Source organism: Jaculus jaculus, chromosome 17 (genome assembly GCF_020740685.1).
Source record: "Jaculus jaculus isolate mJacJac1 chromosome 17, mJacJac1.mat.Y.cur, whole genome shotgun sequence".
Classification (NCBI taxonomy): Eukaryota; Metazoa; Chordata; class Mammalia; order Rodentia; family Dipodidae; genus Jaculus; species Jaculus jaculus.
In genome coordinates this window covers 11,206,378-11,223,705 of record NC_059118.1, presented here as the reverse complement: position 1 = coordinate 11,223,705, position 17,328 = coordinate 11,206,378, and the positions used below count along the sequence as shown (strand labels likewise).

At 49.9% G+C, this 17,328-nt stretch overlaps 1 protein-coding gene and 1 pseudogene across 1 annotated transcript in view; one reads left to right on the top strand and one right to left on the bottom strand.

Annotated features, from left to right (window-relative positions):
- Positions 1-728: 728 nt before the first annotated feature.
- Positions 729-823, top strand: LOC123455663 (annotated as a pseudogene).
- Positions 824-14,220: 13,397 nt separating this feature from the next.
- Positions 14,221-17,328, bottom strand: part of Gpd1l (glycerol-3-phosphate dehydrogenase 1 like) — a 43,086-nt gene continuing 39,978 nt past the window's right edge. The window contains exons 6-8 of the mRNA XM_045136895.1: positions 16,022-16,255; positions 15,123-15,229; positions 14,221-14,827 (exon numbers count right to left, since the gene is read on the bottom strand). Of these exons, the coding sequence (XP_044992830.1) occupies positions 14,731-14,827; positions 15,123-15,229; positions 16,022-16,255 (438 nt within the window). The 3' untranslated portion in view covers positions 14,221-14,730. The remainder of the gene's footprint in view (positions 14,828-15,122; positions 15,230-16,021; positions 16,256-17,328) is intronic.

The following is a 17,328-nucleotide window of genomic DNA, read 5'->3' as shown; positions in this document are numbered from 1 at the left end:
AACGGCCTTCTGAGGCCCTCAGCTGTGTTTTCCTGAAAACACAGACAAGTGAGTTCTTTGTCATCAGAGCTCGGAGCACCCACTCAGAGGCCCTGGAAAGGAGGGGAGGGGCAGCGGGGTTGGCCACGTTCCAATTCCTTAGGAGATAGACCTGCAGATTCTTCCTCCAAGAGCTTTTTTATTTTCTTATTAATTTTTTTTTTTTTTTTTTAGGTAGGGTCTTGCTCTAGCTCAGGCTGACCTGGAATTTATTATGTGTCTCAGGCTGGCCTTGAATTTATGGTGATCCTCCTACCTCTGCCTCTCAAGTGCTGGAATTAAAGATGTATGCCACCATGCCCAGCTAATTAATAAAAATATATTACTTAGAGAGAGAGAGTGGGCATCAGGGCTGCTAGCCACTGCAAACGAACTCCACACACATGTGCCACCATGTGCATCTGGCTTATGTGGGTATTCGGGAATCAAACCCAGGTCCTTAGCCTTCACAGGCAAAGCACCTTAACCAATAAGCCATCACTTCAGCAACGCCCTCACACACAAAATTCCGAGTTTAATCCCAAGTACTGCATAAACTGCATGGCAGTGCAAGCCTGTTAATCCAGAACTGGAGGTGAAGACAGGAGGATTATAAATTCAAGGTTATTGTCTGCTACATGGAGAGGTAGAGGACAGCCTGAACTACATGAGACTACCTCAAAAAAAAAAAAAAGGCTCTCTTTAGCAGCATATATACATATATACAAAGACTAGAATGATCCAGAGACTAGCATGACCCCTGCACAAGGATGACATGCAAATTAGCGAACTTTTCCATTTCTTGGGTTTTCAATTTTTCGAGGTAGGGTCTCACTCTGGTCCAGGCTGATCTGGAATTCACTATGCAGTCTCAGGGTGGCCTCGAACTCACGATGATCCTCCTACCTCTGCCTCCCGTGTGCTGGGATTAAGGGCGTGCACCCCCAGGCCCGGCCATATTTTTTTTTGAAAACAAGAAAAATAAATAAATAGTAATAAAGGAGCGGGGATGGTGGCTCAGCAGCTAAAGGAATAGGGAAAGGAAAATTCCTGATAAATATATGGTAGATTTTGCTCATTCCCGACCCACCAAGTCTCCTGCTATTGCTAAGCAAGATGGCTGGGAAAGGAATTTAGTAAAAGTCTTGGGGCCACAGGCATGGAGTTTTGGAGAGGTGAAGAATTGGGGAGGAGATGGAAATCACCACATCACCATGTCACCCCACCTCTTCCCTGCCTAGTCACTCTCTCTCTGGCACAGGGAGATCAGGATATACACACCTCAAGTTAAGACTGGGTGTGGTGGCGCACGCCTTTAATCCCAGCACTCGGGAGGCAGAGGTAGGAGGATCGCCATGAGTTCGAGGCCACTCTGAGACTACAGAGTTAATTCCAGGTCAGCCTGGACCAGAGTGAGACCCTACCTCGAAAAAACAAAAAAAAAAGAAAAAGAAAAAGACATCCAGATTGAAGAGAGACTTGACCCTCTTTCGGAAGAGAGGTGTGGCTTGAAGCCTTTCTTTGTGACCCACTGAGTTCACTTAGGGCTGCTTTGAGCACTGGCGAGGGATTATTCTCCAGTGGCTACTCCACCCAGGAATGCGACTGCCACGCCTCCAAGAGCCCCTCCACCATCCTTGATGGAATGAATGGGATTGCACACCCTGGGGTGACCTCCCTCTGACAGCCACCAGAAACTGGGAATCCATTCCAGCCCCTGATCTCCCTCCATGCGGCCATTGTCCCTCCTTTGTTCCTGACTCAACAGGCTGCCATTGTCAGCCTCTGGGACACCCTCCCTCCCCTGTTTAATTATCTCCCATACTGCTATATGGTTCAGGGGTCACTTCCTCAGCAAGACCTTCCTGTGTCAGGTTAATACCCAAGTGACAGACTCATTGAGCATGGATGATGCACTCAATTAACATCTGTTCAATCCACGGTGTCAGTGGATCAACCCTGGCCCAGTGCTGCCCTCCAGTGGTCCCCTTGGGTAAGGCAGCAATTAACAACGGCTGGTGTTCCCCGCATATGGGGGCAAGGTCTGATTACATCTTGAAGAATGGGGTGCAAGGCGTAACCTCTCGAAAAGAGGTGAAATGTGGGGGTTCAGAGTGTAGCTCACTGTTAGAGTGCTTGCCTTAGCACATGCAAGAATGAACTAAAGTTCAGTCGCCAGCACCAACTAAATAACAATTACAAAGAAAACCTTAGCTGTGGTGGTGCATGCCTTTGGTCCCAGCCCTCAGGAGGCAGAGTTTGAGGCCACCCTGAGATTAGAGTGAATTCCAGGTCAGCCTGGGGCTAGAGTGAAACCTACCTCAAAAAAAAAAAAAAAAAAAAAAAAAAAAAAAACAAAGAAAACAAAAACAGGGTTGGAGAGATGGCTTAGCGGTCAAGGAGTTTGGTTACAAAGCCAAAGGATCCCGGTTCAGTTCCCCAGGGTCCACATAAGCCTGATGCACAAGGGGGCACATGCATCTGTGCATCTGTAGTTCGTTTGCAGTGATAGGAGGCCCTGACATGGTCGAACATGGGTCCTTATTCTTCGCAGGCAAGCACCTTAACCACTAAGCCATCTCTCGGCCCTCTTTCTCTTTGAAATTTTTTTATTTTATTTTTTTCTTTTCTTAACTCTTTCAATTTTTCTTATTAACAACTTCTATGATTATAGAAAATATTCTGTAGTAATGCCCTCCCTTCCCTTACTTTCCCCTTTGAAACTCCACTCTCCATCATATCCCCTCCCCTTCTCAATCAGTCTCTTTTATTTTGATGTCATCATCTTTTCCTCCTCTTACGATGCTCTTGTGTAGGTAGTGTCAGGCATGGTGAGGTCGTGGATATCCAGATCATTTTGTGTCTGGAGGAGCATGTTGTAAGGAGTCCTACCCTTCCTTTGGCTCTTACATTCTTTCTGCCACCTCTTCTGCATTAGGCCCTGAGCCTTGGAAGGTGTGATAGAGATATTGTAACACTGAGCACTCCAGTCACTTCTTTCCAGCACCATGATGCCTTCTGAGTCATCCCAAGGTCACTGCCATCTGAAAAGAGAAGATTCTCTACCAAATGTGAGAGTAGCATTAATATGTAGGTATGAACATTAAGAGAAGTGCTTACTGGAAAGTTTGATAAGCGTAGTATATACACTTAGCCAGACAGCAGCAGATGTTACACCCCGTTCATGACTACCCCTGTTTGAAGTTTTCAGTATCAGAGATGTGTTCCCTCCCGTGAGGCCAGTCCTCCTGTTTCGTAGGGTCACCTGTGCCAGAGATGACAGCTGGAGCTGTAGGGACTGTTGGCCCGTTGCGGTGGTCTCCTCTGCGTCTGTGAGCCTTCCAGTTAGGTCAGTTGGCTCTTGGTAATGGTGCTGGGCTGTCATCAGGCTGTGGTCTAGGCGTCCTCCCTCCAGGCCCGATGCTGTGATTGATGTGATCAAGCTCACCCCAACCAGTCCTGCCAGGGTCACGCTTCCTCTTTGTCTTTGTCCCAATCCCAGGGTAACTGAATATTGATAATATGACTCTACTTCTCCCTTAGTATATACTGTTAGGCTGGGGATCGGGGTGACTGCACTGCATGAGACTTTCCAGTGAGGGGAAGCACGACATTAGAGTGACAAGTTGCAGAGGAACAATGTCCCGGGGGGGGGGGGGCAGGGACAAGTCCGAAACGAGGTTATGGATTTGTAGGGGGGGGGGGCTTGTATCGCTGCTGGAGCCCAGCTTCAGGACATACTGAGGTATGGCAGCTATGAACAGTGAGGAAGAAAGGGGATGTCTTGGGTAACTCTCTATGGGGGTGACATACATTGGTCATTACTGGAAGAGGACCAAAGGCAGGCCCTTGGAGTGCATAACAAAGAAAATGCGTCCTGGAGTTTAGAGACACGTAGTTTTGTAAGAGTCCCAGGGACACGGAGAGGCTTGTTTCCCAAGAGTAGTGGAGGGAAGCGCGGGGGCGCTGTGAGGACAGGGACGCCCCACGGCCCGTCTGATTGGGGGCTGCCAAAGCAGCTCCAGCCCTGGGCTGTTGAAGGGTCTTGACTATTTTGATCTCGCCCCTCCCATCTGACCCATAAGTAGGAGAACCCGGCCGCCTCTGTGCGGCTCTGCCAGACGCTGGGGTTTCCTATGGTCAAGGTGGCATTTTCCCACTGATCTTGCCTCTGATCCTGGGTGAGGCCTTTTGGTTGTTCTCATGCAGGCCACAGTGCATGCGACAGTTACCTCGGAATAATGACTCCGCTGTGATAGGTTTCCAGTTACCCCTGTGAAATCCCAGCGTACTCCCCTGACCGAGTGGTGATTGCATGCCCGTGAGGGGCAGCCTCCCCACCCCCTGGGGTCTTGACAATTCCAGGAGACTTGATCCTGTGGAGAACAAAGGTATGTGGGGCTCACTTTCCAGGTCCCTTCACGGGAACATTGGTGGCGGCACATAGAGACAGCATCAGAGGTTAACCGGACTTCATTGCAGGAACTAGAAGAACAGGAAGTGTGGTTGGGTAGCTGAGGATCACAGTGTGGGGTCCGCCCCGCCTGGGCTCAAGGGGCCTGGGGCCGAGCTGCTTGAGAAAGACTTGATCCCCAGGTGAGATAGGGTCTGAGGCAGTAGGGATCGTGTCTGTCTTGGTGGTTACTGGAGCAGGCTGTGGCAGGGATCTATCTGCATGTGAGCGGAGGAGGGACCGCAGAAGGGAGAGGTAGGGGCGATAGTCAGCCAGTGGGGGGGGGGGACATATATATATTTAATTGACAGAGAAAGAAGTGGGGAGAGAGAGAGAAAGAATGAATGGGTGCACCAGGGCCTCCAGCCATTGCAAACAAACTCCAGCCATGTGTGCATCCTTGTGCATCTGGCTCACGTGGGTCCTGGGGAATCAAACCTGAGTCCTTTGGCCTTGCAGGCAAACACCTTAACTGCTAAGCCATCCCTCCAGTCCCCAACAGGGGGGTTTTGGGTAGGAAGGTGATTTGAGAGTAGAAACGGTCTCCCATGCAGTAACTTGAAAGGGCTGAGCCCGGTGGGGGCCGGAGGGGGAGGACAAGGAGCAGCTTGTAATTGGATTAGAGCATCAGGGAGAGGGGGAGCCAGGACAGTTTAAGCTCCATGGAGTTTGGTGAGCTGCTGTTTAATAAGGCCGTTGGCGCACTCTACTTTACCCGATGATTGAGGGTGATAAGGGATGGGTAGTTTCCAGGATATGCTGAGCACCTCTAATATTTGTGGGACAGTCTTAGAAGTGAAGGGCCGGGCCGTTGTCTGTCTGGATGGTCAACAGAACCCCAAATCTCAGTTTGATGTGTTCTAGAAGTATCTGGGCCATGACATCACAGTCCCCATGGAAGCTGGGAAAGCCTCCATCCAGCCTGTAAAAGTATCAACTAGAGTAAGGAGGTAACGGAGTTTTTTGTGGGGTGGCATGAGGGTTAAGTCTCTCTGCCAATCTTCACCTGGCTGATGTCCCCGTAATTGGTGCGGGGTGACGGAGGTGTAGTCCCCCCTGTGGACTGGTTTGAGCGCATATCTGACAGGTGGACTGGACCTGTGAGATGTGTGTTCTGAGGCCCTGGATGTCCAGCAGGGGCTCCAGGAAGTTGCAAAGGGCATTGGGTCCAATGTGTAAAGTTTGGTGAATGTCAAGAGATAATTGTAGCAGCCTGTTTCTGGGGGAGAATTAGCTGATTTATTTTTATTTCTATTTATTTATTAGAGACAGAAAGAGGGAGAGTGCGAGAGAGAGAATGGGCCTCTAGCCACTGCAAACGAACTCCAGATGCATGTACCACCATTGTGCATCTGGCTTACGTGGGACCTGGAGAATCGAACCTGAGTCCTTAGGCTTCACAGGCATGCGCCTTAACTGCTAAGCCATCTGTCCAGCCCCCTATCTCATGCGGCCCCCTTTTTGAGGAGTTAGTTTTCTTCTCCTGGCAAATAATTGGGTTGGTATGCTGGGGACAGGAGACAGGTTTGTCCTGTGTTGGGGGCAGGAGACAGGGTTAGTGTTTGCGCTATGGAGTCAGCCCTGGCCCTGCCATGGGCTACTGGATCTCTAGAGGCCTGGTGTCCTCGGCAGTGGACAATGGCCACCTCTGCCCGGAGCTGGAGAGCCTCATACAGACTGGGGAAGGGACCAGGGGTTCTACCATTGCTCTTAGCTAGAGCTTCAGAGTCCAAAGTGCTAAATGCTACACCATGGAACCTCACTTGGCTAAGACACATATGATTTTCACCTTGGTTGTTTCAGCACAAGCTCTGGGGACCCCATAGGAACGTGTGGCCGGGGAGGACGCGGCCTGGCACCTTGTGGTCCTCCAGCTCGCTCTGCGGAACCAAACCTTCAATGATGAGCTTTCGAGGCTACCAAGAGGGAAAGCGCCCCTTCCCAGTGGTGTACCCCTAAACATGTAGAGATTCCTAGAGCTCTTCCCTAGTGGCAGGCTTCCCCTTCATGAAGATCACAATCAGGAGAGACATCTGTCCAGCCTAGGGGACCCTCCTTTTTTTTTTGGCAACTTTTCCTGCCACTAAGATTTGCCTCAGTGGCAAGGCCCACCTTGTTCATAACAATGGAACAGTGGATATTCTTGGGATAGACCTTCCTTAACTGCAGGCAGTAGATCGGCTCTCGCTGCTCAGAGGGCCTCCTCCAGCTCCTTGGGAAGAGTAGCCTGTCTTTCCTGCTGCCCACCTTCAGCATATCTGCCTGCCTGCGCGGCTCCTCACACTCCTTCACAAGGAGAGCATCGTATCTGTCGTCGCGGGGGGAGAACCTTTGCTGCTCTCCTCAGCATCTGGCCAGCGGGAGGAGATGTCGCTGCCTGCTCTGCAGTGGACTGGGCACCCTGGACATTGGGAATCACCCCTTACCAACTGATGCTTGCCAGGGAAGCAGCCCCTGTTCTTGGGCTCTGAGCATGACGATTGTGCTCACTGACAGCAGGCAGGAGCTTAGGCAGGAGACGTGTCAAGGCAGCAGCGTGATTGCCTCCCAGGAGCGGCATGAGTGCATACGTGATTCTGTTCTCACAGTTACCCTAATTCCTCAGAACTCTCCTGTTTTCGGAGTCCTCACCTGACCACCAAAACTGTGGTCATTCCCTGACGCACCCAGGGGAAGTAAAGAGTCCTTCAGTTGGACATAGTGGTCATTTCTGAGAACTCCCGAGATGAATGCAGAGGTAGAATCTGTATGGTGAAGAAAAGGACCACTTAAAAAATATTTATTTATTTGACAGAGGGAGAGAGAGACAGAGAGAGAATGGGCGCGCCAGGGCCTCCAGCCACTGCAAACGAACTCCAGACGCGTACACCCCCTTGTGCATCTGGCTAACGTGGGTCCTGGGGAGTCGAACCTGGGTCCTTTGGCTTTTCAGGCTAAGCCATTCCTCCAGCCCCAAAAGGGACCACTTTTACCTGCTCCTTTCCAGTCAGTACCCACCACCCAGAGTTGATCATTGTGCTGGTTTGAATGTCAAATGTCCCCCGTTGCCTCACGCGTTTTGACTGCTTGGCCCCTAGGTGGTGACGGCTTTGGAGGTGGAGCCTTCCTGGAGGAGGTGTGTCATTGGGAGCAGACCCTGAGGTTTATTAATCCAGCCCACTGGGTGTTCAGCGGTCTGTTGACTCTGCTACCCGTGTGTTGGTACGTGATGATGTGAGCAGCTTCCTGCCTGCGCGGTGCTTTCTCTGCCATGATGAAGCTTCCTCTCAAAACTGTAAGCTGAAGCCGGGCGTGGTGGAGCACGCCTTAATCCCAGCACTCAGGAGGCAGAGGTAGGAGGATCACTGAGAGTTTGAGGCCACCCTGAGACTACATAGTTAATTCCAGGTCAGCCTGGGCCAGAGTGAGACCCTACCTCAAAAAAACAAACAAACCAAACCAAACCAAACAAACAAAAAAACTGTAAACTGAAATAAACCCTTCCCTTTCCATAAGCTACTTCAGGACTGGTGGTTTTTTGCTTTTTGGGGTTTTTTTTTGTCCCCAAGCAGTGAAAAGGTAATGGTTACAGAAAATTGGTACCAAGAAGTGAGGCTGTTGATGCACTGAACCTGACCGTGTGCTTTTGATGTTCTGGAACTGGTTTGTAGGAGAAATATGGAGGGATGTAGCACCTTGGTCAAGGGAAGCCTTGCCACGCTGTAGGCAGAGCTTGATGGGCATTCTGGTGAGAGTTTGAAAGACCCGAATGTGCAGGGAACTGGGCTGTCTTGATTTGAGAGGTTCAAGGGAGACATTGTCAGAAACTGGCCCAGAAGCTTTGTTCTGCCTGTGCCCTGAGAACTTGACAAAGTTGAATTTAACATGCGAATTTTCACAGTGGATCCTAGCTTCAAATATTTAAATTCGTATGTGTGTTGGAATAGAAGTCAATAGTAGAGGGCAGGAAGCTAGAAAGGGACTATGAGGGAGGTGAGGGGAGGGTATGATAGATATGTAAACACAAGAACAGAATAACGGGGCAGAGTGGTCTGTGGGTTTGGGAGGGGATATAGGAGAGGAGTGGTAATCAAAATTTAAGATGTTATAGACAAGCCATATGGAAACCTTCTTTACTAGCTATTAATATATATGTTTAAAAAAAAAGAGAGACTTTGGGCAGAAGTTTCCTGTGGAGGTGGACTGTGGTACTTCCATAAACCATAGATTGTTATTAGAAGAATTTTAGTGCTGGGCTGGGAAACCTTCCAGTGAGTTATTGGCCAGGTGAGGGGGTCCCTGATGACTCCAAGACATTACAGGCCATTGTCAAGGCTCTTGGTTGCCCACCAGGACTAGATGGTGAGACCCTGCTGCCGAGGACTCCACATGCCTGTGCTGCGTGCAGCTCGTGGTGAAATCAAGATGGACCTGGGCTGGAGACCCCTCCCTGTGGACTAGCTATCAGGATGCTGGCAGGAGCTTCGCACCTCTCGGCCTTCTGGGAGAGAGAGTCATCAACAGTGCTCACCGGCAGTGAACCCTGCAAGCCTGACGGATGGCCAGGCAGGCAAAATGTGGCAACCACTGCAATGGTGGAACGTCTGTTCAGGGGGAAACCACTTGCTCTCTGATCGGACTGGAGCCCCGCTGCTCAGGAGGGAACACGCGCCTGGTACTGAAAACCTAGTCCAAAGCCTCTGGCTAGGGAGGTCATTAGCCCTAAGCGGGAAACTACTACTGCTGTCTAGTTACATACACGTATTACGTCCAGGAAACTGCCCTTTAAGCACTTAGGTTTGTGCCCATATGTTAATGCTATTGTCACTTTTGCTTATAAAGCTTTTCTTTTCAGATGGCAGAGTGCTGGCGAAATCAAATCTCTGCGGTGTTGTGAAGAGGTGACAGAGGAGTGCTCAGCCCTGAGACAACTCTCTCAAACCTCCCAAGGCTCAGGGACCATTGTGGAAGAGGTGGTGGCAAGAATGTAACAGCCAAAGGAAGGGGAGTCGTGTTTACAATGCTGTCTTCCAGACACGAAATGGCCTTGATATTCATGAATTCACAGTGGGTGACGCTCCCTACACAAGACTTTCAGAATAGGTGCTGAAAAATGATGACATCAAATGGAAGAGGGACTAATTGGAAAGAAGAGGTTCAGTGAGGGCAGATTGGGGGGAGGAATGAGGGTGGTAGGGGGCAGTTGTCACTGTTTATTGTCCACACTTATGGAAGTTGTCCATTAAAAGTTTAAAAAAAGATGGGGCTGGAGAGATGGCTTAGCGGTTAAGCGCTTGCCTGTGAAGCCTAAGGACCCTGGTTCAAGGCTTGATTCCCCAGGACCCACGTTAGCCAGATGCACAAGGGGGCGCACGTGTCTGGAGTTCATTTGCAGTAGCTGGAGGCCATGGCGCGCCCATTCTCTCTCTCTCTATCTGCCTCTTTCTCTCTGTCTCTCACTCTCAAATAAATAAATAAAAATAAAAATTTTAGAAAAAAAAAAGACAAAAATAAATTAGGAATTTTGAACAGTGTTGGGACTGGTAAAGAATATACAGTGCCTTCAAGAAGTATTTATGTGAGGCTGGAGAGATGGCTTAGTGGTTAAGACCTTTGTCTGTGAAGCCTAAGGACCCAGGTTCGATTTTCCCACAACCCACATAAGTCAGATGCACATGGTGGCACATGCGTCTGGAGTTCTTTCGCAGTGGCTAGAGGCCCTGGCGCACCCATTCTCTTCCTCTCCCCCCACCTGTCTGTCAAATAAATAAATAGTGAAATATTTTTTAAAATTATGTGTAAGGAGAGAGACTATGAATGGGGGGGGGGGGGATGAGGACACCAATGCCGCATGTCAGTGCAAAAGAATTCCAGACACGTGCCACTTTGTGTACCTGGGTTTGTACCCTGCTAACAAGGGCCTTTACCCTCTGAGCCATCTCAACAGTCTTGAGTATGGGGCCTTTTTCCATTGTGTGTGTGTGTGTTTTGCTCCCCGCCACCCCCCAGGTAGAGTGTCATTCTGGCCCAGGCTGGCCTTGAACTCACAGTGATCCTCTAAATGCTGCTACCTCTTGAGTGCTGGGATGAAAGGCATGTGCTCCCACACCTAGGTACCATAGGGACTTTTTTTTTTTTTTTTTTTTTTTGAGGTAGGGTCTCACTCTAGCTCAGGCTGCCCTGGAATTCACTATGGAGTTTCAGGGTGACCTCAAACTCACAGTGATCCTCCTACCTCTGCCTCCCAAGTGCTGGGATTAAAGGCGTGCGCCACACCTGGCTATGGGGACGTCTTAACTTGAACTGAATTCATTGTGCATCATGAGGTGGTCATGAGTCTGTGGGGGTGGGGGTAGAATGTGGTGGTTCTAATGCACAATGTCTTCTATGGCCTCGTGCATTTTGCGTGGTCCCCAGCTGCCAGCAGGTTAGGAGGTGGGGTCTGGCTGGAGGAGGTGCATCTATCAGTGCAGACCCCTGGGGTTGAGAGCCCAGCTCACTCTCTGCTTCTTTGTTGATTATGTGACAATGTGTGAGAGCCAGCCTCCTGCTTAAGCTCTGTTTTCTTTGCTATGTTGAAGCTTCCCTTTGAAATTACAAACTGAAATGAGCTCTTTTACCCTCCATTAAAAAAAGGGGGGGGGCTGGAGAGATGGTTTAGTGGTTAGGCGCTTGCCTGTGAAGCCTAAGGACCCCGGTTCGAGGCTCAACTCTCCAGGACCCACGTTAGCCAGATGCACAAGGGGGCGCACACATCTGGAGTTTGTTTGCAGTGACTGGAGGTTCTGGCACGCCCATTCTCTCTCTCTCTGTCTTTGCCTCTTTCTCTCTCTGTCTGTTGCTCTCAAATAAATAAACGACAAAAAAATTAAAAAAAAAAAATAGAAGCCAGGCATTGTGGCGCATATCTTTAATCCCAGCACTCAGGAGGCAGAGGTAGGAGGATCATTGAGAGTTCAAGGCCACCCTGAGACTACATAGTGAATTCCAGGTCAGCCTGGGCTAGAGCAAGACCCTACCTTGAAAAGCCAAAAAATAATTGTGGGTGGGCCATCATACCCACCTGGCATACTCATGGCAGTCTTCCTCCCTCTGCCTCTCACATGCTGGGATTAAAGGCGTGCACCGCCGCCGCGTCCGGATTCTCATTGTGATTTTGATTTACATTTCTGTGGCTTGTGTGTCTAGCATCATTGTCAAAACATGGATGTGAGCCAAAGAAAGGGTAGGACTCCTTACAGCGTGCTCCCCCCAGACACAAAATGGCCTGGATACCCATGACCTCACAGTGCCTGACACAACCTACACAAGGCCATCATGAGAGGAGGAAAAGATCATGACATCAAAATAAAAAGAGAGACTGATTGAGATGGGGAGGGGATATGAAGGAGAATAGAGTTTATTAAACCAAGCCTTTCAACTGCATGTCCCCCTACTCTCTGTAAACAAACACAGACCCCGTGTAAGCAGAAGGTCAGCAAGTCAGAAGAGGCAAAGAAACGACAGTTCCCTTTGAACACGGGCCCCCCCCAGCACCCTCCTAAGGCCAGCCATGGCTGGGCATAAAGTCAAAAGGAAACACCAGCAAGTTGGCTCAGCTCCATCTCCAGGGTAGGTTTTGAGCCAGGCACCTCTCCCGCCCTGTGGCGGGGAGGACGGCGGCGACAAGGCAAGAGTGGAGTTAGACATTCCATTCGCGAGGTGTTGGGGTCAAGTCTCCACTCCGGACTCTCCCTCCCCGTGGCTGCAGCTAGAGGAATAAACGTGTGCAGAAAGAATGGACACGTCACGAGTGGTTATGGAAATCGAGGGCTCCTCGAATAATAATTCGGCAGGGCACGAACTTAAATCTGCCTTTTTTTCTCACCCCGTGCACATGAGGACTGGCATGTCGAAGAGTGAGAAAGGAACGAGCGGGAAGTACAAAGGCCAGGCGGGAAACTGGATGAGAAGGAGAGTAGAAAACACAAGATCCTCCCTTGTTGGGCTTCACAGACACCAGGGTTAGCTCACAGCCCTTTTGTGTCTTAAAAAAAAAGTAACTCTTTTGTTACCTGTGTACAAACTTTTAAAAAAAAAGACTTACCAGGAGACAAACAAGAATTGATTGACTCGGTATTGTTGCTACTGAAATGTGCAACCTTTTGGGTGCTTTATATACTTTTGTATACGGGCCTTTTAAAAATTCCCGCGAGAAATCTAGTTTATAATTATTTCACTTATAGAAGTCAGGGGAGGGGAAGACAAAGATCTCACAAAAGAGCTAAGAAACACACACGATCATAAGTGACATTCATATGTTCTTTTTAACATTTATGGAATGCTATTCCAAAAGGAGCCTCATTTTAAATGAAGGCAGTCATTCCGTTTCTAATTCTAGAATTAAGAACACGGATTCCATATAATGTGCGTGCGTCAGCGAGGTTCACGTCCACCTGGTTGGACCTGACTGTGCGATTTAAAGCTTCCTCAGAGGGTCAGGGCAGAATCAAACCTGAATTTACGATGGGAGTGACATCACACCCCTATCATCCCTGACACTCGAGAGGCTGAGGCAGGAAGATGGCAAGTTCAAGGCCAGCCTGGGCTACATAAAACAAACAATATCATAGGTAGTGACTCATACTCATTTTTTCCTTCTTTCCTTCCTTCCTTCCTTTCCTTCTTCCTTCTTTCCTTCCTTCCTTCTTTCCTCCCTCCCTCCCTTTCTCTTTTCTTGTTTCATATATCACAAGCTGGCCTCAAACTCACTAGGCACCCAAGGATGACCTTGAATTTCTGATCATCCTGCCTTCTAGGATTGATTACAGGCACTCTCCCTTACCCCTGGTTCATGCAGTGATGGGGCTTGAACCCACGGCTTTGTGCATGCTAGGCAAGCACTCTACCAATTGAGTTACATTTCTGCCCCCCCCCATATTAACTTCTTACAGGAAGTGAGGGTCTCTCATCTTACAGTAGTATTCCCTAGAAAGTGGCTACATTTTTTTTGCAAAACATCTCTGTAGTCTGACATATTTGGGACTTGCCAGTGGGTTCCAATGAGGTCCAAGCATACAGGCTGAGGTTGTACAGGGGAAGTGGGTTTCCCAAAGTCACGTGACTGTTCCAGAGTCCACCCAGGGACAGCCACGGGATCCGGGGACACTTATCTCCTGCGGAACATGGTTTGAAGAAGACCACGTTAAAGAAAGGTCTTTAGTGACTGTTACATTCAGACTGAGCATTAGAAATACCGAAGGCATGTTGAAGCACAGGTGTTACATGAGAGGCCTTCGTCAGAGCCCGGGAAACCTGCTTTCCTGAATGCAACTAGGGCTCAGGGACTACGCCATGACCGTGGAGAACCTTAGCCACACAGACCTGTGGCAGGAAGTCAAGGCCCAGTGACATCTTACCAGCCCCACCCTGGCGGGGCGGAAGAGCATGCACTGAGCTCCTGGCCCTACCCTTAGGCCTTAGGTGACCAGGTCCAACTATGGCTTCTGACGCTAGGAGTGACAGCAGCCCCCTCCAGGGATCTGTGAGCTCCCTCTTCCCCCAACGGAGCATCACAGACTGTCTGTGGACAAGAAGGATGTGTCTGTCACATCAGGGACATCCCAGGAGAGCTTTCTGTCCCTGGCCGGGTTTGAATAAAAGCAAATTAGCAGCTAAGGAAGAGAGGAGGCCAAAAAGATGTAGGAAAGACAGCATAGAAAATATGTAAGTGGATTACCTAATCAAAACAGCTATCTGTTAAAAAAAAAAAAACGATCAACCCATAATCCTAGTAGTTAATTATGCTCGGCTTTAAAACAGGGCTTAAAAAATAAAGGTTAAATACAGTGATCTTGGGACACTATCATTCCTCCATTAGATTTACCATTTGAATGCCAGGTAAACTGATTATCAAAAGAATGAGGAAACAATAACCTTTCCCTCTCCTTATCTCCATAGGAATCATTATAAAATTTAGCTGAAAGAGCCCCATTCTTACAGGGGAGATTTCAAATGTGATCACTAAAATGGACACCTAACTTCGGTTCCCAGAAACATTCACAGAATGAGAAATGCACACACTCTCACACACACACACACACACACACACACACACACACACACACACACACACATATTCACATGTGTTTCATTGTTATTCCACACATCTTAGTCAATGCACTGCCTCTCGCAACTCGTATAAATTCAGGATAAAAGTACTATCCCGCAAACATCGCATTGCCAAGTCCTGGTTTCCAGAAGATCCCACGATGGGTGAGGCAGAGCTGCCCCGAATCCCCTCAGATGTGCTCTGGGTGGCTCTGGAGGCACGACAGCATCTCTGTGACCGGCCTGCCTTCATAGCAGATCTGATACACGGCAGTGAACAGCGGGAACCTGGATGGGAGGAAGTGGAAGGGACAAGTCAGGCCGTGCACTTGGCACTTTTCCTATTTAGTTATTTGAGAGAGAAAAAGAGACAGACAGAGGGATGCCAGGGCATAGTGAATTCCAGATCAGCCTGGAAACGAGACCCTACCTTTGAAAAAGCAAGGAAAGAGAAAGATTGATTCACATCACACAGAGGACCGTTCCAATGCAGACCAGCCCTGGGTGTGCTGGGGAGACGCCGCCCTCCTGCGCCTGGAGCGCCTGCCGGGGGACCAGCAGCCCGGACACCGAGGACACTCACTTGTGGACCAGCTCCTTTTGTTTGAGGATGCGGTACACTTCGGCAGAGGTCTGCGGGCCCTGGAGCTTCTGCCCGTTCAGCATCTCCTTCTCCAACTCTTCAATAGTCTTGGAAGCAAACGGTAAGAGAATGGTGAGGACTATGGGCCGCCAGCCTCAGGCGGAGATGGGTGGAGAGCTGGGCTGTTCAGCCAGAAGCCAGGGGAAGAACGTCAGGGCCTTTAAGGGCGAGAGCCATCGGGCAAGGGGAGGGCAGACAGAGCAAACAGGTCCTGTGACGCTTTGTGTTAAATGACACTCAGACAGGACCACCTGAGGGTTGATGCTGAGTCCACTGGGTCTGTGCTAGTTAAGGGGGGAAGGGCCACCCGAACTGTGGGCCGCACCATCCCAAGGGCTGGGGTGCTGGACTGTATAAAAAGGAGAGAGCTGGCTAGCCGTGGTGGTGCACCCCTTTAATCCCAGCACTCTGGAGGCAGAGATAGGGGAGGATCGCCATGAGTTCGAGGCCACCCTGAGACTACAGAGTGAATTCCAGGTCAGCCTGGGCTAGAGTGAGACCCTAACTTGCAAAGAAAAAGGAGAGAGCTGGCTGAGTCCCTACATTCATCACTCTGCTTTCTCACTGTGGACTGAATGTGCCCGGGGCCTGCCCCTGCCTTCCCCACCAGGATGGTCTGTGACCCGAAACTGTAACTGACATAAACCCTTCCACCCTTAAACTGATTTTTGTCAGTTATTTTGTCTCAGCAACAAGAAGGTAACTGCTATAGGTGCCAATGTCATTGTCGATCTCTGCAGGGACTCCCCCCCCCCCCCCCCCCGCCTGCCCAGCCTTGGGGTCATGGAGGAGCAAGGAAGGGGCGCTGTGAGGCAGGATGGATGGGAGCTGGAAGTTACCTTCCCGGTCCTGGCGAAGGCCTCGGCCACGCGGCGGTTCCGCCCTCCGTAGCAGGTGGTGATGAGGTCGGCCACCCCGCAGCTCTCCAGAAAGGTGGCCGTGGACACCTGGCCCTTGCAGAAGATCCGGGCAAAAGCGATCATTTCCATGAGGCCCAGGCGGATGACGGCGGCCTTGGTGTTGTCCCCGCAGCGGAGGCCGTCACAGAACCCGGCTCCCACGGCGACGATATTCTGCAGAGACCGCAGAGCCCAGGATGACACAGGAACATGCACACACGGGACTCCCCAGAGCCTGGGTGCAGATGTGTGGATGTGGGCCGATGGTGGGGTTTCCAGCCAGAGAATTTTCTTTAAAACTTTTTTTTTGTTTATTTTTATTTATTTATTTGATAGCGACAGAGAGAGAGAGAGAGAGAGAGAGAGAGAGAGAGAGAGAGAGAGAGAGAATGGGCGCGCCAGAGCCTCCAGCCACTGCAAAGGAACTCCAGATGCATGCACCCCCTTGTGCATCTTGCTAACATGGGTCCTGGGGAATCGAGCCTTGAACCGGGGTTCCTAGGCTTCACAGGCAAGTGCTTAACCGCTAAGCCATCTCTCCAGCCCCCAGCCAGAGAATTTGAGTGGCTTGACAGACAGCAGTCCGTGGTTAGAGGCTGTCTCCACAAACTACTTTGCCTTTCTAGTTGTTTTTAATAAAATGGAATGCTTTGGGGACTGGCAGAGAGCTCAACTGGTAGTGGTTGCCATGTGTTAGCTTTTGGGGTCAGGATAGAGATCAATACACACACACACACACACACTCACACACATTTGTTTTGTTTGGTTTTCGAGGTCGGCCCATGCTGACCTGGAATTCACTATGTAGTCTCAGGGTGGCCTCAAACTCATGGTAATCCTCCTACCTCTGCCTCCCCAGTGCTGGGATCAAAGGTGTGCGCCACCACCCCCGGCTAGATAAACATAGTTTTTGAGTTTAAGACTATTGCAAAGGGGGAGAGAGAAGGGCGTGGGTGCATGTACCTGGAGCTGGAAAGCCAAGAGAGGCCCAGAGAGACGGTTTTATGAAGAGAAGGAAGAGAAACTGCGCTATGGAGCCAGGCCTTTCTTTAATCCCAGCACTTGGGGAGGCAGAGGTACGAGGATTGCCATGAGTTCAAGGCCACCCTGAGACTACATAGTGAATTCCAGGTCAGCCAGGGCTAGAGTGAAACCCTACCTTGAAAAACTAAAATAAATAAAATAAAAAGAAACTTCCCTAGGAAGGAAGAGCCTTCAGTGAGGTTAGGGGCTAGAAGTGTGTGGCA